General features: G+C 41.9%; 1 protein-coding gene across 6 annotated transcripts in view; it reads right to left on the reverse strand.

Annotated features, from left to right (window-relative positions):
- slit1a (slit homolog 1a (Drosophila)) overlaps positions 1–23,913 on the reverse strand; it is a 96,176-nt gene that overhangs the window by 2,362 nt on the left and 69,901 nt on the right. For 3 of the 6 annotated variants that reach the window (XM_008429658.2, XM_017308966.1, XM_008429663.2), the window contains exons 11-36: positions 21,717–21,788; positions 21,560–21,631; positions 21,251–21,394; positions 19,850–20,013; positions 18,987–19,010; positions 15,595–15,739; positions 15,434–15,508; positions 15,216–15,359; positions 14,985–15,128; positions 14,733–14,899; positions 12,757–12,889; positions 11,377–11,445; positions 11,216–11,287; positions 11,023–11,094; positions 6,483–6,554; positions 4,992–5,155; positions 4,780–4,904; positions 4,583–4,680; positions 4,334–4,473; positions 3,616–3,709; positions 3,393–3,530; positions 3,075–3,303; positions 2,865–2,995; positions 2,588–2,781; positions 1,235–1,523; positions 75–286 (exon numbers count right to left, since the gene is read on the reverse strand). In XM_008429658.2, the coding sequence (XP_008427880.1) occupies positions 75–286; positions 1,235–1,523; positions 2,588–2,781; positions 2,865–2,995; positions 3,075–3,303; positions 3,393–3,530; positions 3,616–3,709; positions 4,334–4,473; positions 4,583–4,680; positions 4,780–4,904; positions 4,992–5,155; positions 6,483–6,554; positions 11,023–11,094; positions 11,216–11,287; positions 11,377–11,445; positions 12,757–12,889; positions 14,733–14,899; positions 14,985–15,128; positions 15,216–15,359; positions 15,434–15,508; positions 15,595–15,739; positions 18,987–19,010; positions 19,850–20,013; positions 21,251–21,394; positions 21,560–21,631; positions 21,717–21,788 (3,383 nt within the window). The remainder of the gene's footprint in view (positions 1–74; positions 287–1,234; positions 1,524–2,587; positions 2,782–2,864; positions 2,996–3,074; positions 3,304–3,392; positions 3,531–3,615; positions 3,710–4,333; positions 4,474–4,582; positions 4,681–4,779; positions 4,905–4,991; positions 5,156–6,482; positions 6,555–11,022; positions 11,095–11,215; positions 11,288–11,376; positions 11,446–12,756; positions 12,890–14,732; positions 14,900–14,984; positions 15,129–15,215; positions 15,360–15,433; positions 15,509–15,594; positions 15,740–18,986; positions 19,011–19,849; positions 20,014–21,250; positions 21,395–21,559; positions 21,632–21,716; positions 21,789–23,913) is intronic. The other 3 variants (XM_008429660.2, XM_008429661.2, XM_008429659.2) reach the window with 3 other exon arrangements.

Genomic DNA, 23,913 nt, shown 5'->3' on the forward strand with positions numbered 1-23,913 from the left:
TAAAAACAGACAAGCCATTTATTGGTCCGAACATTTCACTGACTCTGAAGTATTTGTCCTTAGCACAAACAAACCTGCATCACAGAGTTCCCCCGTGTAGCCGCTTTCGCAGTGACAGTACGCGTCTCCGCTGTCGGAGATCTGGCAGCGGCCATGTTTGCAGGTGAGGCGGCGGCAGGGATTGAACAGCTCTCCTTGCTGGTTGCATAACGCGCCTCGGTAGCCCTCTTCACACTCGCAGCGATATGACTGCAGGTCCAGAGGAATGCACTTTCCATGGACGCACCTGAGAGGAGATAACTTGGTTTAAGTACGTCCTACCAAGAACTGATGTTGTTTCGTAAGCAGAAAACAAGAGTCGTCAACTGTAATCAATAATGAGGAAAAAGGTAACAGTGCTCTATCTAATGGTTTGCAAAAGTATTCAGACACTTATTATGATGTTACAGCCATAAACTTTAATGTCTTGTTTTGGAGTTGACGTGGTTTAAACCAGCTTGGGTGTAACTTGTGTAACGTCCAAACTTCTGAACAAACAGCATTGTGAAGGCCAACGAACACATCAGACTGGTCAGAGATGAAGTTGTGGATAGTTCTGAAGCAGCATTATAAAACAATATCTCAAGATGTAAAGAAGCTCAATCCAGCGTGCAAATTCTGGAAGCAGCAGGGAAAAATCCACAGCTCAGGTGGCAGAATATGTTCACAGGACTAGATGTCCGCTCGACCAATCTGGGCTTTATGGAGGAGTGACAAGAATTTAGTAGTTGCGGAAAAAAAGTCATAAACGATCTCTTTGCAGTTTTGAAGATCCTCCTCTGATCAGACAAACTAAAATCAAACTTCAGAACGACCCAATCTAAGTCTAGATCTATATCCAATTGAGAATAAGCTCCAGTCTGACTGAACTTAAGCTGTTTTGTTAAGGAAAATCGGCAAATATTTCAGTCCCCAGATGTGTTAAGCTTGTAAAGACATAGCTTAAACACCTTCAAGGTGCAGCTGAGCCAAAAAGTGACTATAAAGTTATGACTCAGTGCTGAATAAAAATGCAAGGCTGCACATATCCTTTTCCTCCCACTTTACATTTACTGCCACTTTGTGTCGCTCTGTCACATAAACTCCCAATAAAACACATTAAAGTTTGTGGTTGTAATACGCATGGCGAAACAATTCCAGGGATCGTATGTTCAGCACGTGAAACTTGACCCAGCTTCCCTGTTTGCTAACGTACTTGCTGCCCTGGCAAGGGTTGAGAGCTGGCTGATCACAATGCGCGCCACTCCAACCTGGCTGGCAGTGACACACGGGCCCCTGCAACCCGTCGGGCTGGCAGATGCCGTGGACACAGTAGAGCTTCTTGCAGGGCTCACAGCCCGGCACCACGCCGGGCTTCATTTGAGTCTTGGTGAAGTCCTGGAGCTCGTTGTTGATGTACAGGTTCTGGATGCAGCCGTGGAAGCTGGAACCGTTCTGGATCTGCCAGAGACGGAAAGTTCCAGAGTGGACATCCACAGGCATGCCTGGAGGAGAAGATGGATAAATCAAAGTTTATATGCGGGAAGAGGAGTCTTCTGACTCACAGACAAACAGCAAACACAGGGCTGATATGAGTGGAATGAACAGAGGCATTTTCAAACATGTGTGTCCCAGTGGTTAAAAATATTAATTTCTAGGTTTGTATTTGCATCACAGAACACAACATCTTTGAAACATAGAACAGAAGCAAGAAGAAATGGGAAAAAGACTGTATGAGTGACAGACAATGCAGAAAATCAAGAAGAGATGCAACCTAACATTTTTAGCCACTCCTGAACAAACTTTCACAAACTCAGGAGGATAAAATTAAACAAAAACAAGTTTCAGATACATTTGGAGATCTGAGTCTCAGAATGTCAAGAGTGGCTCCATATTAAACATAAAATAAATACAGTTAAACAAACGGAAAGTCAAACTCCATTCAGATATGAAGGACTGTGTCTGCTAGTTTACAATGCACCTGCAGTGATATTGTGTGAGGTTCATTTTCAATGCATTGCCTTGCAAAAGTATTCATATCACTTGACCTTGTTCATATGTTTTCTCATTGCAAAGATCGCAAAGTTCAGATTACATCACTGGATTTTTATGTGATTGACCAAGATATATGTTTTTGTACTTCTCCACTAAAGTTATCTTCAGCTCAGTCTAAGACGGTGGAGTGTCTGGAAATGGAATTTTTTTTTGGTATTGCCATTCATTCTCATTTGGACTTAAAACTAGACTTTGACTAGACCTGTCAAACACATTTTATCTAAACCATTTTACTGTATCTCTGACTGTCTGCTTTGCATAGCCACCCTATGGAAGGTGAATATTCACCTTTCCAATCCATCTTCCCATTGAGGATTTTGGTTGTTATGTCACGAGGCACTATAAAGACTTGAACGCGTTCCCTAGCAGACACAGTCAAGACGGACATGATGACATGTGGGATGGTGAGGATGGAGGACAAGGTCTGGGTGGGTTGCAGAGGGACTGGTTGAGGTGGCGACAAAGCGAAGGGGGAAGGGAGGTGACTGAACAGTAGTGTAGTAGTTAAGAGTGCCTGCAGAGGAGGGAGGTGTGTTCTGGAGAGGGCCCCTACCCCCCACGTATAGTGGTGCCTCTCCGTTGAGGGGCCGCACTGCCCCAAAGCTGTCCATTGTGGTAGGGAGACCCCCATCAATGGACAGGTTCACCATCTGGTCGAAGGTCACCAGCTCCACTGTGTGGAACTGACCATCATTGATGGTCTCGGTACTGACAGAGAGGAAAACACAGAATTTAGTCTCTTAAGATGAGAGGAAAATGAATACAGAGCCACGTTGAATGTGGCACCGTACCTGTATATGGCGTGTCCTGGCTGGCTGCCGGGATCATAGCTCACTTTTACGTGGCCTTGGAAGAGCTCCACTGCAATATGATCATTGTCACCATTGTACAGCAGGATACCGTTGTCCTCGGCCGTAGAAACCTGTACGCAGAGCGGTTTTGGATTGGAGGATTGACGTCTCTGTGTGTCAGAAAAGCTGAGCTGAACTGATTGTGATTACCTGTAGGGTGATGTTAGCTTGTGGCCAATTCTTCAGGTCAGAGAGTAGTAAATAAGAATCTCTGTCAACAAAGTTGACGCTGACCAGTTTTTCACAGCGTGGACCCCCAAACTCTGGAGGACACTGGCAGAGAGCGCGGCCACCTCGCTCCACACAGGGGGCGTTGTTCTGGCAGTCTGCCAGCTCACACAAAGACAGAGGAGATGGGGGAACTTCACACAACTGACCGCTAGGAAGTCAAAGAAAGGGAGAGTTCTTATTACAATTATGTAAATGACAAGGTAGAAAAAACCACAAGTAACCCGAAGTACTTCTGACCTATATCCGTTCGGGCAGATGCACGAATATCCATTCAACTCATCCACACACTGAGCTCCGTTCTGACAGCGATGCTCCCTGCAGTCATCGTAGTTTACGCTGCAGTCATCGCCAACATAACCAGGAGAACACACACACCTGAAAAAGACAGAAATAAATCAGTGTGAAAATGGAGCCCCTCACTTACAGGTTTACCATCAACAGATTTGAGTGAAGCACTCACTTGGGCCCAGAGGTGCTGATGAGGCAGGTAGACTGATGTTGACAGGGGCTTCGTCCTGGAGCACACACATCTTCCATTTCTTCACACATCTCCCCTGCACAGGTACAAGTTTCTTTTTTAAGTGAAAGTCTTCTAGTCAGACAATGACTATCACTACGTGAGAAATAGCTTCACTTAGAATACAGGATGAATACTTGCTGGAAAAGATATTTGCACCCTTACATATTTTCTCAGTTTTTGTCTAAGTTGATCTATGTAACACTCAATGTGCCACCATCCAATTAGCTTTGAATCGTTCCTACTTTTACCAATGGTGCTAGTTGTAAAAATTATGGATATACTTATGTCAAGTCTAAAGAATGATAATTTAGGTCCAAAGTTGTCTTCCCAAATCAAAAGCATTGCAGATTTTGCCGGTCAGGCCACAATTCCTGGCAGAATGTTTTTGATGACCAGAGTCCAGCTGCATTAATGTCAACCTTTCAGTAAAGCCTGAAGGTGGCAGCATCAAACTGTGAAGGTGTGTTGCTTTCAGAAGAAAGACTTGTCAGCAATAAAATAACTTGAAATTAACTTATTTGTTATTTATTTACTGTTTTGGTCAGTTGACAAATATGTTTTGTTATGAAAGAAGGTCTGATTGTTGTCTAAATGGTTGATCCAGTATTTTCTTTTTTGTAGAACGCTGCTGCTTAAAATAAAATGCAGATGCACTCACCCGTGTAGTAGGGGGGACAAAAACAAGTGTAGTTGTTGATTCCGTCAATGCATGTTGCTCCGTTCTCACAGTCGTTGTCTTCACAGTCGTCAACATTGATTTGGCAAGTCGGGCCCTCAAAGCCCGGCAGACAGGAGCAGCTGTGAATACAGTAAGCATGCATCATGCAAAGCTTTGTATGAGACCCTTTTTTGTTGTTGTTGTTGTTGTTGTGATTGCAGTTCTGGATTTAAAGCTCGCCCTCCTCACCGGTACTCTCCCTCATCCTCGTCAGTCACTTGGCAGGTTCCTCCGTTGGCACATGGGCTACTCACACAGCCGTTCAGAGCTGTTTCACAGTTCCTGCCCTATAGCAGAGAATTCATATTAACACAGATCTCCTGCAGTAAATTCAGTTTGATGAAATAGATATCTATTAGTGTGCAGGCACATAATGCTGCTCGTACCTTGAATCCAGGAGGACAGTTGCACCTGTATATCTCCGTTGGGTCATTGTGACAGATGCCGTGATTCAGGCAGGGATTGGACAGGCATGGATTACACTTGGCCAGCACAGAGTTGTCTACATCACCTGCAGAAACCCAAAGATGTTGGAACATTTAATTTACATTTTAGGGGGTGCTTAATGTAATATTATTGTTTAGAACAAAAAACTCACCTGTGCATTCAAATTTCTTAGCCGGCGTGGTGAGGAGCAGTTTACTCTCCATCCCCTGTGGGCCGGCACACCGAGCGATCCCGGGTTCTTTGTATCCGGTCTTCACCCAGTCAGAGAGCCAGCGCAGGTGGCAGTCACAGTGCAGAGGGTTGGCGCCAATTGCCCTGACGTTCCAGAAAACCACAGTTCAAGTCCGGTTGTGTTGCTGTAGTACGTTATATCACCAGCAGGTGTCTCTATATCTCCACGAAAAACAAGGTGCTAAACTACACAAAAAAATCTTCTATCTTCTCGGAGGATAAAATATCTTAATGCCACATTGTGTAATGCATCATCTTCAGCAGGAGTGCTCTATTATAAACAAAGGTGTGAGCAGAAAGGCCTTATAACCACCTCCGTCCTGGTGGTTGTGAATCAATGGCGCTTTGCCCTCCTGCTGGAAGCACAAACACTCCTAAATCGATGCCGTTCCATTACTGAGGAACACGGGCTCATCTTTCAGGCTGGGCCAATAGCTGACACCTGACATCTGCTAACATGAAAGCCACTTGACTGTGACTGCAGATCAATGGCTTCCTCTCTATCCACTCCTCTGTCCAAATTTCACGCAGCCTCGATTTGTGTACTACTTCCCACAAAATGTCTTTGTTTGGCTGCCTCTGTTCTGCCTTTTCTCTCCAGCTCTGGTCTTGATTGTTTTATTGATCCCTAACAATCAAGGGAAGATGAGGATATTTAGAGAAGATGTCAAAGGTCGAAGATGTTCTTTTTTTTTGAAGACATTCTAACACAGCTACACTGTGAACAGAAAGAGCCAGATAGACACGAACAGGCACTTAAACGACACAGACTGAATGCTTTAAAGATGTCGGAGAGAGAAGCGACATTTTCTCTGGCTTGTGTTGCTTTGGCCACACAAATGATTACAGACTGATTGGCTTGCACACAGAAAGCCAAACTTTAAGCCAAAGTATGAAGCTATGTGATAGCATTTTATACGATTAACAAACTCAGATTTACAGTGTCTTGCAAAATCAGTGATACCCTTAAAACCTTTTCACATTTTGGCCCTTTACATCCAAAAATAGAGAGCTTGGCATAACTGGGAACAAACCAAGGCTATCCAACTAACCTAACAAGATGGCCAAGGACAGTGTTAATCGGATAAGAAGCCAAGAGGCCAATGGTAATTCTGGAGCAGCTGCAGAAATCCAAGTGAATGTAGTAAAAGGTGGTTCTACAAATTACTGACTAACAGGGAGGGGGATGCCGGTGAATGAATGCATAACTTTTCAGATTTCAAATGTGAAAAAGAAAAGATTTACATACGGTCTACTGTGTTTTTGCTCATCACATTTATATGGTACCTTGTGCTGATCTAGTTGAAAATATCCCATCAAAATTCATTCAATTTTGTTGATGTAATACGACACATTGTATGGTAGGTACTGTAAGGTGCTGAGGAGCAAGAAAATGACTGTCAATACTTACAAATGGGAGAGGGAGGTCACATCGTTGAATATGCCATCTGGAAGCTCTGAGATTTCATTTCCATGAAGAGACCTGAAAAAAAAGACAGCTGTCAAAGAACATCAAGGAACAAAATGCATTTCTGAAATGAAAACATACATTTTCCCATATTTTAAAAAAACACAAATCCCCTTTTTAAGACAATTTATTCTTTTACAATTAGCTACTTGTAAAATGCTGCTTGAAAACTGTGAAACGCACACAAATAGGAAAAAAACAAATAACCTGGAAAACTATTGTCTGGCCCACTGCTATGCTTTTCCTTTTTCTTCTTTGTTTTTGGACAAATCAAACTGAAAAATATCAGGAAAAACTTTCGGGGAGATTCCACTGTTGTGTGCTGGTGGTTCTTATTTCTGGCAAAGCTTTGTGCAGCTGGCAAAAATATGAGGCTCTGAGAGTCTGGACCAGCCTAGTGTCAAGTTTCTTTGTGTGTTTGGTTGGCAGGGCACATGCGGAGAGAGGGGTGAGGGTGGGGTGGGGGGATGTAACCATTCCAACACATGAAGCAAAGTTAAAACAGTCAAGCTAATCATATTCATCCTGTCAATGGGGATTTTGTACTAATGTGCAAATACATCTGCATTTGTTTTTGTTCGTTCAGACTATTTTGCATTTAGTCTGATTTTTTTGTCATTTCAGGAGCACCACTGCGGGCGTCAAGCCTCCAGGGCTTAATGGTCTGCTGATTGATGACAGCCATAATCTAACAGGTCATTACCACCTCAAATCCTCAGATGACCACAAGCTTATGTTACCACCAATCAGCCCGCACTAACAATACATGACACATCTGGGATGAAGAGATTTGTTGTGTGAACGGTTTCCGAATTTCAACTTCCTGCATTGTTTGATGTCTCAAGTAGAGCTGAGCTGTGGAAGAGCTGGAGGAAAGTTTGCCAGTGTAAATATACAGGGTGCTAGAGGGAAAATATACAGTGTAACATGTAGGAGTCAACATGTTTATTAGCCTGCGTGCCGTAGAGAATGCTTATTAGTGCAAAGCGAGTGGGTGGTTTGTTGTAGTCAGAGGATACCGAGGCCATGAGGCGAGCAGTATGGCAACCATGAGAAACCTGGAGGGAAAAAAGGAGTCAGGGAAGTTCCAGGAAGCAGCCTAAGCTGCTGCAAAATTCCTTTTTTGCTTCTCTGTTTCAAATCACAATGTTAGTCCGTACCCCGTATTACATATGGTTCTAATACCAATACAAGGATTTCAAAAATATATACTTTCAAAAATTACCTATGTAATTCCTAAGGTTTAAAATCCTTTTCTAGCGGTGGCAGAGATGATACCATTGGTGCACACTGAAGGTCAGTTGTCCCAGTTGACCATTTACAGGTGTGTGCAAGTTTAGAAAATCAATCATAAAGCATCAAATCAATGCAATTTAAGCATCAGAATGGAGAAGGATGTGTATTCACCCAGATGGGGCTGCCAGATATTTTCAGGACAGAAAACTGGGGCTGCAGTTAAATTAGACTTCAGCTGTGAAATTTAGATTCTATGGTAAGAACTTAGTGTGAACAACATAAAAGCATGGATCTTGCTGCCTTGTGATGGTGGCAAAGGGGGCCCCTTGTTACCATGTGACCATAGTTTAAGCACAGGCTGTCTGAAGTGCTGCAGCTGACTTTGTTGAATCTTTGCCACAATAAATTAAGGCACTTCTGAAGGCAAACAGCGGGCAGAACTGGTATTAGAAAAGTGTATCTACCAAAGGACCGGGATTACTACACCTCTACTAATATTATATTGTTCTAAATCACTGCAAATATTGTTCAGTTTACTGTTTTAAATAAAAGCAATAGAACATGTTATTCATTTTGGTTTTAGACATTATGAAAGTCAGAGATTCTGTCTAAAGTTGTCATCCAGCCTGATGCTTAAACTCAACTTTGTCTACTTTGCTGGGACCACTTTCAGAACAACAAAACAGATTTCAATGATTTAAAAAGGTTCCTCTATGCTTGTTCACCTGCTGCCACTTACTGCCGTGTTACAATGTGTATTCCCTGAGCTTTATGGTCTTTACCTTCCCCGGGCCAATTCATGCCAGACTTCACTTTCTACTCTGCTATTTCTCTTATCGTACTCTTTCATATCACTGTGCCACTCAAGCCGTTAATGGCCACGCCCTGGCGCTGTTTCATCTCACACGCCTCACACCTAATACCCAGCAGGCCAATTAGCAGCTTATTAATCTGTAGCTCAAACCGCAACCGACACACACACACACATACATGCTTTTAATCAGTCCAACCCCAATCACGCCACATGTATGCCAGGCTCCGACCACGGCTCTGTTTGAAGAACAGAGCCGTTAATGATTCTTCTCCTTTTTACTGCTGTGTAAAGTCAAAGGTGCAGCTTTATTAAGGCTTTGGCACCTCGGCATGTGTGAGAACATGCGAGTGTGTCCTGCTCGTAGTTGAAGTCGGCGTCTCCCTACGGTTTCGAAGAAGCTTCCAATGTTGAACTTTGAACCCTTTGTGGGGTCTTAAAATTGAAACTATTAAGCAGACCTCATTGTGGTTTTACATTAGCTGCACCGCAAAGCCTTTGCTTTGTGAAAACATGAGCACCGACTGACATTTAATAGGAGACCCGTGATTGAAACATCAAAGTTTTCTGCTTCAGTTGGACAACTGTCTGACTGATTGAGACACCGAGGTAGACTAGACGGAGTGTGTGAACACGTCTGACCGTGTGTGTACTCCTGAGCCTGCGTGGTGTGCGCGGGTGGGAGGGCCTCACATGGCGTCTAGCGCGCTCGCTCCGGGACCATTTCAGAGGCGAAGGTGGCGTGAGTGAGTCAGTGCAGAAATAACGGACGCAGCTTCATTAGAGATCAAAAGGAGCATGCTCGGGGTAGTGAGGCGGCATCGGCTAATAATGGTCGAGCTTCACTCTCATTCGTTCAGCAAAAGGGCTTTATGCTTTGTGTCTCATTATGATACAGAGCTTTATTCGAATCCGTAAAAAGGAGGCTTTGTTGAAGCTTTGTTGTCAGTAATAAAAAAGTGTGCCTGCTATGAGCACACATGGAAGGCTAAGAAGTCAACTCCCACACACACACACACACTAACAGGCTCGCCATCTACAGATTACAAGCATGAGGACTATTTAAGCAGACATAAACATATACACACAAAACCATACACGATTTCATAAAGAAGGCTGCAGGACCTGGTCTCAATTTCTCCTCAAAGAAATGAACAGCAGATTGGAGTCAGAAGGTTGCTGCTTTATGCAGCTGCTGTATCTTTAGATGCACTTCCAAACACTGGTTTAATTTCGTCATTGTTCTGTCCAACTCATTTACTTTCTGCTCTGCAGTTATTTAGCAGCCCATGGTCACTGGGAGTGCACAAAGACCTTGTGACTTCATAAAAGTCCTCAGACAGAGTTGGATGCATTACAGTTACCAGGCCAAACAAATTCTCTTGTAATCAGTGTCAGGGTGATTTTGCACAGTGGCGGCCCATGCTCCGCCCTTATTGTGAGGTATTGATGAGCTTGGGCTGCTAAGATGCAAATAAGAAGACTGGGAAACATGTCTGAGACGGAGGCATGACTGGGAGTAGAAATCAGAACAAGATCCTGGCTGCTACCCCCATCGCTGCCATTTAGACAGAGAAAATAGGTCGGAGTGTGTGAGAGTGTGTGTGGGTATGAGTGAATTCAAAAGCTGTCAGAACTGTTTAGACAGATTCAGTCCTCGGGAGTCAATCAAAGATTCTCTGCATCTGCACAACTATTGCTGAAGTCAGCAGGCGCTTCAGAAATGTCCTCCTTAATGACTTGTTTGACCTAAAAGTGTTTCCAGTCTGGTTTAAGAGTCTGCTATCTTTTCTACAAACTCAGTTGGTAACGATGATGCTTTTGATAGGAACTAAGTACTGAAAACATGTAAGAAAGATTACAGTTTTTTGTATTCAATAAAGAAATAGAAAGGCAATTAAAATTAGATATTGTAAAAAAAAGTAAAACTAAATGCAGCACAAGCTGACCTTTTACATATTTTGTCAATTTGTAACCATAATTTTCAATATATTTTATTAGAATTTTACCAAGTAAAATGATTAATTAATTCATTTTCTGATCTACCTAAATGAAAGCCTGTGCAAAATTAACTCCACAAAACCATGAACATACTGTCCCCATCCTAAAACATGGCGTTGGCAGCATCATGCTTTGGGGATACTGTTCTTCAGCGCAATCAGAGAAGTTGGTGAGAGTTAATGTTAAAATGGATGGAGGTAAACACAGCACACAGTTCTAGAAGAAAACATGTCACAGGCTGGAAAATCAACCACTGTCACATAAAATCCCACGAGGTTTCGGGATAAAGCTTGGAGTTCTAAAGTAACAAATTGTGAAAAACTTCCAAGTGATCAGACTATTTTTGCAAGGCAGTGTACAGACAGATTGGTAGGTAATATATTAAAAGAATATAGACAACATAAAGTATTTAACCTCATCTATAAATAAACTCACAGCAGTCGCAGTGAGTGCAGTCCACTGAAAGCCATTTTGGGTATACAGCGCAGAGAGTTGTAGCTCAGGATTCTGCAGATGAAAAACAAAAATCACACATGTAAGAATAACTGTTTTTTCCTCTTTTTAACTTTTATATCCAAAATTTAACAACAGCTCTTTCTTCTGGGAACTAAGGCTGATCAGGACTTACAGAGTGGTCAGTTGACTCATGTTAGCAAAGGATGTGTTGCTCAGAGAGTAGATTATGTTGTTGCTCAGGTCACTTAAAGGAAAATTCAGAAAAAAAAACAACATATTTACTATGATGGGGCATGCAGCTTTTATAGCATAGGCATGAAGAGTAAAGCTTACACCAGCTGTAGGTATTTGAAGGAAGACAGCTCCTTAGGAACAACACTGAACTGGTTGCCATCAAGGTACCTAAACAAGGAGACACAAGAGTTTTCAGTTCAGTGGAATCCAAAATAGTTTATTTACGAGTACAGTCTAGATTCGCAAAAATGTTCTAAAGTCACTTTACACAACAAACAGATCTAATTTATATTCAATACATTATGCCATTTGGTTAAAAAAAAAAAAAAAAAAAAGCCATTTGAGTAAATGTAGCGGATTGCATTGAGTCCAGCAATCCCTGACCCAGAACAAGAATGTAGCATTAGTGAACAGTTGCAAATGGTCATATTTCCTGTAAAAAGCCACCAGGCTTTTCATGCAGGACAATGTTTTATTTTAGAATATTCATACCCGCTAAAATCAAAGTGTATTTCTTTAAATATGAACTGGGGATAATGAGGTAATGGTGAAACAGTCACTGATCCCATCACTTCTACTTGTGACTGTGATACAAAGACTGGTGCATGTGATAACAGTTGAGGCCACCAAAGTCAACATTATGCCTGCAGGAAGGCAATCAGCCCTCTGACTGCTAACACAAAGTCCTACATCCAGACTGTCATGTTGATAAATGGCTCATTTGAGGGTAGCCCCCACTGAGCAGAACTCCAGGCTCCTGCTATTGTTGTTGACTGCACAGAAGGTGGGAAGGGCAGCGGCTGGAGTAGAGGGGGGGAGGTTAGTTAGCAGGCCTTTAGGTTCAGAGGTAATGATGGGTAATGATGGTGCTGAGGACACTTGGGATAATGATGGAGTAGCAAACTCTCCAGATGACAAGATGAAAGCCCCGAACAGAGGGGTACACCTGGTCACACCTGCTGGGACAATGACAGGCCTTAAGGCTTGCTCAGCGTGTGTGTGCATCACAAGAACCAAATGAGGCAGTATTGGAAAGTTCCAGACTCGTTCCATTCCCTCCCCTTTCCATTGAAAACTGCTCATTAAAATGTCCTGTTGCTCCCCTTTGCACCCGTAGACAGGCTTCTGGCCCTATCACAAATATGCGCACACACACACACACGCACGCGCGCGCACACGCACACACACTCTATCTCTCTCTCTCAGACATCCTTAGCTCTGAGTGTGAGAGTGACATCAGTGCCCAGAGGGCAACAAGGAACACAGACGAAGAAGAAGAATGTCTGGTAGAATAACTGCAGGGTTTATTGACTATTTTCCTCTCCTCCAAGTGATGAGATGTTTTGTTACCTTTCACTTGTTCTTCAAGTGTGAAAACGTCCCTGTTACTGTTTTTTCACATGATCTCTCCCTGGTTTAGATGAAAACAATGGAAGCAGGAGACCTGGCGTCAAAGTAAATCAATGCAGAGACACTTACAGTTCAGTCACATTCCTGGGGATGCCTTTGGGTAGTGTGCGGAGATGTTTGTTGCTGCAGCGCACCACAGTCTCTAGACAAGCACACTCGCTGGGACACTGGGGTCGAGGAACACAGCTCGACTCCTCTTGGCCTGTTAAAAATATAAAATCAGTATTCAGGAGGGAAGTCATGCTAAAAAATGTGCAACAGCACTTTAATTAAAGAGAAAATATCAATCATAATTAAGATGTAGATGTAGATTGTGTGTGCCCACTCAACTATTTTTCTGCTGGACTAATATTTGCAAACATACGCGATCGCATTTCATATCTTTGTGAAAGATGTGTAAAAAACTTTGACACATTGTGAGTACATTTATTTAGTGGGGACAAGTAATACAATTTTAGAAGTAGGTGTTTTTGAATAAAATAATTGGCTTCACAATTAATAATGAATTTACTAAATCGCTTAAGATAAATGTCACCAAAGCTCTTAAACTAAAACATAGTGCGATTGAATTTCAACAAATTTCCTTTTATAAGTTTACAATTTTCTGTATCCCTGACAGCGAGGCCTGTATCTTCTACTAAGCTGGAAAAGGATCAACATTTGTCTTTCCTCCATTCATGGTAGGAAGGATAATATGGCAGGCAAAAAAAAAAAAAAAAAATTATCTGAGGTCCTCTATTATGGAAATGGACCAAAGAAGGGGGTCATGGGGTCATCGGGTTTCTATTACACACCAGCCAGTTGATTGGGAAAGAAGCCAGATTATTCTTTATTACCAATAAGCACACCATGGATATAAAACACAGGATGAAAATGATGAAAAAGTGGAAAAGCACTTCAAGGCTGTGGTTAAGTATGGTGGATTATCTACCGTGCTGTGGGTCTGTTTCACTTCCCAAAGCCCCGGATATCATTGTGTTTACGTGCGTAACAACACTAATACCAGCTCTGCCAGAAACCTAAACTTATGGCAAAATTAACATAAACATAGTCCCCTAGACACAAAATCAACCTTCTTTCAACTCGGTTTTCAGACTTAAATGGTTTGGAAAACCTATGGATGAGCTGAAGAGGAAAAGCGTAAGTGAGGACCCAGGACTATGTATGACCAAAAGAGATTATTAAGGAGAAACGGCTAAAGATCTTAATGCTCCAGCCTTGTAAAATTTTATAGCACAGGTTTTATTAGTACTTTCCATTCAGAAAGAGGTGTTTGTGCAGAAGTATAAATAATTGTGCTGCCAGGGATTTTGTTAAAAACAATTATTCTTAACAAGACTTTAACCTATGTAATGAATCACTGTACTCAAAATAGAGATAAAATTTTACAACAAGTTTCAGTGTGTGATTACACTCCTGCCATAATGGATGAATTTGTTTTAACTCTTTTTGCACATTTTCACCAGGGGAACTATTAAAAGCAATGGCACTCTAGCCGAAAAACAAGATATCACAGTAAAAGCTGGTGAAGCCATGGAGAAAAGTAAAAAATAGAAAAGCGAGGCTGAGCAGGGGATGGGAGGACTCCCTAACGTGATATCGATCAACAGGAGCAAAGAATGGAAGCTGCCTGAGGCCCAAAGACAAGCCTAGCAGTCATTCAGGTGCAAATAGGCTGACTCGTCAATAAGGCAAACAGCTCAATACTATAACTGCACTCAGCGCTGGATCGACCGGCAGCTTAGGAACTGCTGAACAGCAATCTATTCAGCAAACAAAAGAGTCACACAATAGTGGCCATTATTCAGGGTGATTCCAGATACTTTCGGCAGGTCTTGCTCAAAATGATTGTGGGAAGGAGAGAGATGTTAAAATCTTTAAGTCAAACCCCAGAAGTTAGCTAAACACAAAGTGAAGGATATCTATGATATTGGCAAAACATCTCTCCCTTCAAGAAGAGAAATGACTCAAAATAGAGAAGATGCTGTTGTAATTTGCATAGCTTACTTACAGAAAAAGAAGTTAACTTAAAACATGGCACCCACCTTCCTCACAGCGAAAATCTGGCAGAGCTACATCCTGGAGGGGGATCTCCTTTAAGAAGGCCGGGCGCTGGCAGCGAGGGTTACCTGTCACAATCTTTCTGCTCCTCAGCCAATCGCCAAGCCACGCCAACCGACAGTCGCAGTTGAAGGAGTTGGCCAAGAGGTTTCTGGAGGAATGATAGAGAAAAACGGTGCTCAGAGCAAAAAGACCAGAAATGCCAGAACAAAACTATGTATAACAAGGAGTCTTACAGAGTAGAGAGAGTCTGCAGCGTGTCAAAGGCCCCCGGAGTAATGGTGGTCAGATGGTTGTCGTACAGAGACAGCAAACGAACGTTGTGAAGCCCTGTGAAACTGTCGTTGTGAACACAACTGATTTTGTTGTTCCTCAACATCCTATGAATATAACAAAGAGCAAAAAGAACTATGAGCTGTTTTCATGGATTTTAATTGTTCGATTTCATCTAGTTGTACGTTACTCACAGCATACGAAGTCCCTCGAGGCCTCGAAACATCCCGCTTCGAACTGAGTCGATTTGATTGGCTGTGAGGTGAAGCTCAAAGACGGATGATGCACCTTCAAACGCTCCATCCTCAATCTCTGTGATCTTATTGTTACTCAGGTTACTGTGGTTAAAAAAAATGTCTATGTTGCAATTACAGGTTCTATTTAGAAGACGATGATAAGCAGTTTTACTCACATTTTCTTGAGTTGGGAAAGGTTCTTAAACACACCGGTAGCCTCAAGAGTTGTTAGTTCATTATTGTTAAGGCGGCTGAAGAGGATGAGATGTATTGTGTCAACATCAACATTAAACACACCTTTAGCACACCAAAGATAGCGGTGAAAGCAATTCCTTACAGTTCAGCTGTGGACGCAGGGATGTGCTCGGGGATCTTGGTGAGTTTCAGGTTGGAGCAGTCCACTACATTGGACTCACAGCGACACTTGGGTGGACACACAGGATCAGTGTTGCAGACATTATTCAAATGGGTGTCTTCAGTACCTGAAGGAAATAAAATGTGAACACACTGTTACACTCAATGGACAACTCACTATGCTTGTTTAATGGCTTCTTCAAGCAACTGTAAAATTATCCAATCCCACGACAGCAAAGCAATCCATTTAGGGATCTTGATCTGCTGGTCTACTGGGTAAGCAACAAAAGACTCTCTTGCAGAATACAATTTCTGCACACACAACACACCAAGCCTTGATAGGAATAGATGACAAGACCAGCAGCAGAGGACCACACTGGGTGACCTGTATGTTGGCTGTGAACAGAAAACTGAGGTTGTAGTTCCAAACAGGGTTAACAAAAAAGGACAATAACATCCTGGAGAAATATTGCTGCTAAATTTCGATTGCTCACAGTGAGATTTCAATGATGGGGTCTGAATTTGTCATGAGAGCATGGGTAGATCCTAAGTTGTATCAAGTGTTCAGGTTAGTGGCGGTGCAGAGGCGTGGAAGATATTTTTGGGTTGTACTACTTTCTTAGCACAACCTGATCATCTTTTAAACACCAGATCCTACGTGAGTATTGTTATAACCACTATCTATCTGTCTTGGAATGGCTATTTAAAAGTGGATCAACCCTGATTTAGCAAGGTGTACCTAATAAATTGACTGGTGAGTAAACAGCAAAACAACCCTTATATAAAATTCTTTCTCCATTAAATGCATGGAAACATGCTCACTTTCAGGTTAGTACATGGTCCTGCTGTGACCTAGACATCCTGCTGTGTGTCTACTTCTGTAGAATGAGGACAGATAAATTGGAGATGGAGAGTTATTCCAAAGAAGCAACAGAGTGGAAGCAGTGGGGTAAAAAGAAAGTAGATCAGGGTGCTCAGATTCAGTGACGCTGAGTGCTCAAAAGGATAGATGTTGAGGGAAAGGTACGAAGGGGGTGAAGCTGAAAATGCAAAAGGTCGATACACTGAAAAAGGAAAAATAAATGCATGTAACATGGCATAAATGAAAGAGAAATGCAAAGCGTGTGCGTTAGAGAAACTTTATAGAAAAGGAGCAAGACTGGAGCCTCACAGGGAGTGTGCAATGCTTTGCTGAACCTCCTCTGTCTATGAATAGACGTTACGTGCCAAAAAAGTGTGCTGCCGGTTACATCATGGCTTCTTAATAATGGATCAGCATTGGGAGTTACTTAGAACAATGTGTCTGTGTCTCTGCAACTCTGCATTGTGTCTCAGCGCAAATGCTCCATTTAGAGGGTACAGCCCAGAGTTTTCTGTCGGTATGTTGCTTGGTGTGCCATTTTGTTTTGCAGCGGTGCAGAAATATGCAAGAGTTTAAAGATGACGTCAGTGGGACACCGTGGGGAGCACAAACCACATTCGTCGACTGGAAAACCATAAATAACCAGAACAAAATGATATGGTTCAGTATCAACAAAAAAAATCTACCCAAATAAAAGATGCAGGATTACAAACCACAGCCTAATCCTAAACCCTAATCAATGACATTGAGAGAACTGCATTTAGGGAAACAAATTACACATCTTCCCTACATAAAGATTTTTTTTTTCCAAATTAGTGCCACTTCTCTATTGTGGCTAAGCGGAGGCTGCAGACAGATGTAGCAACACTAGTCATTAAGAAACTTTCTCTTGTTCACCCAGACAACAGGAAAAGGCATTTCCTGCTCCAGAGGAAGCAATGAAAGTACAAGGAACGGTCTTTGATCTTGAGGATGTGGAGGAGCCAGGGGAGATTTCGTGAGCCTGAATCATCGTCAGCGTCACAAGTGCGTGGCAGCGACACTTTTACTGTTGGCAGATTTACACAAAAGTGCAAAAAGCAGAAAGCAGTAGAATTAGTTTTTTTTTTTTTTTCCCCCTCTTGGCGACGCAAAATGACTCATCACTGAAGTTCTCTTAACTCCCTGCAGTCTGGTTGTTTATTAGCAATGTGTTCTGCACTCATGGATTTTGTGTTTAGAGCTTGAATGTACAAATAGTGGGGGATTTTGTTAACACTGATGGAGGGTGAAATTCTCATTAATCGCACTCCACTTTGATCTCTCCAGTGCTTTCAAAGTGCCCCCATTTGTTCCGTAAGTCAGCTCAGAGCTTTATCTTAACTTTGCATACAAGGGCACATTCATTTACATAGAGCGAGCTGTACTGGTATTGACAATGAATCACACAACCATACACAGCAAGATTAGCTCTCACAAACACAGACTTTGACACGCATGACTGCTCCTCCAAGTTATTTTCTTGGAAGTGTTCCTGTTAAGGAGTCCGGAAACATCCCCTGATAGGAATCTCAGTCCTCTGGTGGGCTTTATTTGCTTTAGCTTTGCTGATACAGAGGGCACACTTTCTCTCCCCTCTTTTCTCAGCTCTCTCTGTGACTTTTTCCATTTGGTGACTGTCCTAAAGCCAAAGCAAAGACACACTTCCTTTGGACCCAAACTGTTGGGACTGTTAGGAAAACAGATCCTATATTGAACATATGTGCTCACTCATATTAATCATAGCTTACAAGTATGTACAGTTGAAACCAGATATTTACATACATTACATGAAAGGAAGTCTTAACTATAAAATACATCAGTCCAAATGTTTCCATTGCTCCTGAAAGAACTGGTGTAACAGAATGCAGTTTGTAGGCCTCCTTGCTTAAAATACACCTTTTCAGCTCTGCCTACAAATTTTCTATGGGACTGAGATCAAGATTTTGGGAAATATGATGCATTTTCAAGTAGTCAAGTAACATGTTACATTCAGCTGTTATAAAAATGCTGTATATACTGTATCAAATATAACTAAAGAAATTTGACATCACACTTTGACGCCTGGAAACTCGACCTCTTGTCTCTTTAAGATGCATCACAACAATGCTTCTCCATAATGTCGTAATACAAAAGAAGACATTTTGTCATTGTCATAAAAGCATTACTTTTCTTCCACTTCACTAAACTCACTGGAGTTTCTGGCTGTAATGTGACAAACAGAAAGTTTACGGGGCATAGATACGTCGGCAAAGAAGAGTAGAAGACATGAACCAGAAGCAAAACACAAGGCAACTTCTTTACACATTATCCATGTTTTGTTAAAGGTCTGGTAATTCCAGTGCTAAAGGAATCATTGCAAAAATTACAAAACTGCAACAGACAAGACGGATTTCATAAAAGGCAATGGAAAAAACCCCCAATGATGTCACTACAAGGACCAAAGATTCGCAGTGAGAAATAATGATAGGTGTGAAAATTTACAAGCAACTCACCTGGGATGACGTACTGCTCTTTGGCTGTGATGGAGGAAAAACAGAGGGACGGATGTCAGTGAGGTCAGATGTGCATAGCCGTGTCGCTGCTATGCATCACAACAGTCATATATAGATGTTATATATGACGACACATGATCAAACGGTGAAACCAGTGTCTCCATATTGTTCATGGCAATATGGAGGAACTAGTGACAAAGTACAAAGGTGGTAAATATTTTGCTGTTGCTAAGGAAGAGAGGCATGAAGGAAAAAGGAGGACAGTGAGAAAGAAAGGCACATGAAAGACAGGACATTGTGAAAAGGAAGGGAGGTGTGGAGGATACAATCAAAAGCAAAACATGGAATCCTTTTTTCATCAGATCCCGCCAAACAAACAAGGCTATAAAGAAGTGTAAAACCTCAGCAGTGCATGGTGCCAGGCAGCACAGTACAGTGCATAAACACAATAGTGGACGCGTCAGGAAGATGGAGGCAAAGTGAAAGAAACCTGAGCCTGATGATGGGCAGGTATTCAAACTCTAGCATCTAACCCCCCCTGAACTGATCCCAACTCTCTATGGTGTGCATGTAAAACCAGATCCTTGTTCTGAATATACAGGAACAGCGGAGAGAAATTATGCCAACCTTCTCAGCATAGTGTGACAAGAGGGATTGACTGAGGAGTACCAGCTCTGGCCTTGGTAGCTCTAATAAACCATTTTACAAGCAATGATCACAGATTAAATATCTAGGAAATAACAAATTACTGTAGTTCCAGAATACTGAAGGTGAGACAAAAGACGGGAAGCGGAAAAAACACGACAAAGCCTGTTTGAAAAGTAGAAAACCCGACATGTTTGGAGACACAGCCATGAGCCTACCGGAGCAGCGGAACTTCTTGCTCTTGATTTGTCCGATTCGTTTGTTTGCGAGGCGGCGTGGACTGGCACAGCGGGCGCCGCTGGTCTCGATCGGGTTGGAGCGGAGGTAGTCTGCGAGCCACTTCAGATTGCAGTCACAAATAAACGGGTTCTGTGCCAGGTGACTGGAGGAATCAAAAACATGATTAAATAAAAATCACACATGTATTTTATGTTACTTAGTCCATTTATTAAGTCATAAGCAGCACTACTGGCACTTTATATAAAGCTCAAACAAGTGATTTATAATCTATAATTTTAACATGCCTGCTGGTACATATATTTTGAAGCGAAAAACCTTCTGAGACACTTAATGGAGCCTCTGAAGATAGGGTATAGAATACAATTATTAAAATCACTGCTGTTATTGACAGGACTTTAGTTTGACAAACAGGATAGTAAATTGTTGGCTGAATGCATGCACTATCTGGTATCCCTAAATAAAATGCAATACTACCAAATCCATTGATAAGTCTGTTAGAAAGTAGTCTGCCTTGGTGTAATTCAATATTATTATAAATACAGATGTTCTGTGAAGGCTCAGAGGTTTCTTAGAGAACATTATTGAGAAAACAGCTTCATGAAGACCAAGGAACACAGCAGACAGATCAAAAATAAAGTTAGGCAGAGGTCCAAAGATAATAACCCGAGCTTTGAACATCTCACAGAGCAAAGTACTGTTTCTTATGAACAGAGAAGTTGGTCAGAGGAAAACCTGAAACAAATCTGTTTAAGGCAGATAAAGATTTGGGCCTGGGGCAGAAGTTCACCTTCCAGCAGGGCAACAGTCCTAAACAGTCAGCCAAAACTGGAAAGGTTTAGACTTAAACAACTTAATGCGCTAGAATGATCCAGCCAAAGTCCAGACATAAACTGTATTGAAACTTGACTTGAAAACTGTTGTTCACACATGAGTTTGAGCTACTTTGTAAAGACGAATTGGGGAAAATGTTTTAGGATCTACGTGTGCAATACATGTGCAGTACCGGATGTCCAAACGTGGATCAAAATACGCAGTTTTCAATTTTCTTTAGTAAACGGAAACATATTTTAACATCAGGTTTCCTTTTTCCCCTTCCTCTTATGATGATCATTTACTTTGTGTTGATAAATTGCATAAAAACCCAGTGAAGTCCATTTTAAGTTGTGGTTTGTAACATGACAAACTAAAAAAAAGTTCATGGGGAGTTGAAAATGCATGTGCATGATGAAAATAAATCTTTATCACTTTACACTTTGTAATTCAATTTCTGTGGCGGTGCACACTCCAGCAAGTAAACGACTCCTGCGTTGCCTCATGTTTTATAGTAAAGGGCTGAGCATGTGTCAGAGTGAGTAAATCTGTTTGTGTGTTTGACTCACAGGGTTTGAATAGCTCGAAGTGAAGTGAAGGTGCCCTTGGCAAGGGTTTGGATCTTGTTATCGTACAGCGATAGCAGGGAGAGATTTTGCAGATCCTGGAAGGCATTGGCACGAACGCAATGAATCTTATTGGCATTCAGCAGCCTAAAAAAAAGGGAGAGGGAATATGGGAAAAAAAGAGAGGGAGGCAGGTTGTCAAAATGTCTCTGAATGTACCTGGAAAAATCCAAGCAAAGTTTATTTGAAAGTCATTCCTGGTAGTCAGTACGTCTGGAGAGTATCAGCAAAATGAGTAAGAGTTCGACTTACAGCAGTTGCAGAGAGTAGAGGCCGTCAAACACACCCTTCGGCAGGTCGGTGATCTTATTTCCATATAGCACACTGAGGATTCGTGGCAAGCGTTTTAGACACAGTAAACTACAATCAAGCAGATTTTTATGCTCCAACTGAGCGTTGGACAACTTACAGGGAATTGAGAGAGCGCAGGCCCTGAAAGGCATCAGGAGCTATCTCTGAGATCTGGTTGTTGCTCAGGTCTCTGCGTAGAAGAACAACAGAGTTTCAGATGCAGAACTGAGGAGCGATTGACAAGATTTTACCCACATAGGAAGGTTGCCAGATAATGAAGTGTAAACTGGATGAGCATACAGTAGGTGCCAGCCCACTTCATAGCACTATTTATAAACAGAACCTTGCAGTTAATCTTAACATTTACTTGGATTATTTGTGGCCTAACAAGCAAATCCTTCACTGCAATGTGTAAGAATGTGATGGCTGAGGGCTGAAATCCAAAACAAGATACAGTAGACTGCTTCGGAACATCACCAATTTTAATAGGATCCACAGGCCTCTCCCCACAGGATAACCACTAAGCCTCTGTACCAATGTGCGCCTGTCTGTGTGAGTAAACGCAAAAGTAAATGAAGAACAGTGGGAGAGAAAGGGAGAAAGACATATGGAGAAATGGTCTTAATGGAGTATGTAGATGCAACTCCAGCCGACTTGATACCTTTGAAGGAAAATCATCATGTGGTGAGGAGGGGGGATATTTCCTCATTTTTGGGGGGGGTAACAGCTAAATAAGGAGCCATTTGTCTTTTTGCAAGTGCTGAGGTTTCCTGGAAATGAAATCGAAGTTCGGGGGCCAACATATGCAACGGTGTGCGTCTGTAAACTCAGACACTGTAGTGTTTGTGTATATGTCGGCGTGTGAGGGCTGTTTTAGCATCCCTGTCTAAAGGAGTGGTTCATGTGTAGGTCATTCAAAGTGAGGCAAGGTGGAAGAAAATGTGCATGGGTGGCTTTACTGGTGCGAAGGTTAGCTGAGGCTGCAACTAAGGAATGAAAATGCACATAAAACTCAACACATAAACCTTTAATTATATAAATGATTAATTAAGCATTTTTCCCCCACTTTTTGATGCAGTTACTGTCTACACACTGTTTAGAGAGTTGGACACAACCAGTAAGTAAGTGCACATGGCCAGGTGGATCAACACAGACATATAGACATTCAATGTACAATACAGAATCAACAGGTCTAACAGCAGTAGCAGGTTTGTTTAACAAAACAGATGGATAACACCATTTCTGATAAACTCTGGTTCAGGTTTCATTAAGTTAAAAAAAATTATTTACATTCTAACTACAAACCCTTTGGGAAGATTTTTTTTTGCACATATTAATTAAGTGTTCTGATGCTCGGAAACTCATGACGCAATCTCAATTGCAATTCTTTTGCAGTGTAAAGTTCCTTAAAACATATAACTATCCTTGTCAAGGGGAACTAAATTTAGCAGAAAACAGCAGTGTTTTTTCCTTAGTGACATTTTAAATGTGATTCAACCCTTCCAGTATGTAGGACGCAATGAAATCTTCCTGCAAAAACTGCAAATAGGAACCCAAGGAATGTTTCATTTTTTTTCCCCCTCTTGTCTTGTTGCAACCGCAAACTTAATGAGAGATTTTATTAAAGCTTATACATTGTAGACAAATGAATGAAATAGTAGACTTGTGTAAAATTGTGATGTGAATAGGAAAGATTATATGGTTTCCAACATTTTTTTTTTGTTTTTGCAAATAAAAGTATGAAAAGTGTGACGTGCAAAACTGTTCAGCCCTCATGTGTCAGGTAAGCTCACAAAATTGGAAAAAGTTTAATGAGAATAAATACTTCAGCAACACAAACTATCGAGGATATTTGGTTTGTCTCCTTTAGGGCATAGCTAAAATACTATCAACTTAAATGTTTACCATAATCCCTTTTCAGTTTGAACTGCAAAAACTTTCCTTTAACATTTCCCTGCACCTACAATAAAATTTGAGCCATTGCAGACTGTCTGTTGGACTTAATTCACCTGATCTCATCCTGTCTCCGTCCCCGGAGTTGAGCTGTAAAATCATGAAGAATCTTTAAAAATAGGCAGAGAAACTCCTTGACCTTCCTATTCCTCCATCTCCCTGCTGGTATGTAAGTCAGACCTCATGGTGTTGGAGGTTTGGCTGGCTTGCTGGCTGGTTGGCTGGCTGGCTGGCAAGGTGACCGAACAGCTGGCTCAACCACCAACTTGACATTGTTCACTCCCAGAGAGAGCGAGAGGTTTCAGCCCTCCTTCCAGCTCTCCCTTCATCCCCTCATCATCCCTCCAGCCGGGAACAGACAG

This window comes from Poecilia reticulata, linkage group LG15 (assembly GCF_000633615.1).
Source record: "Poecilia reticulata strain Guanapo linkage group LG15, Guppy_female_1.0+MT, whole genome shotgun sequence".
Lineage (NCBI taxonomy): Eukaryota > Metazoa > Chordata > Actinopteri > Cyprinodontiformes > Poeciliidae > Poecilia > Poecilia reticulata.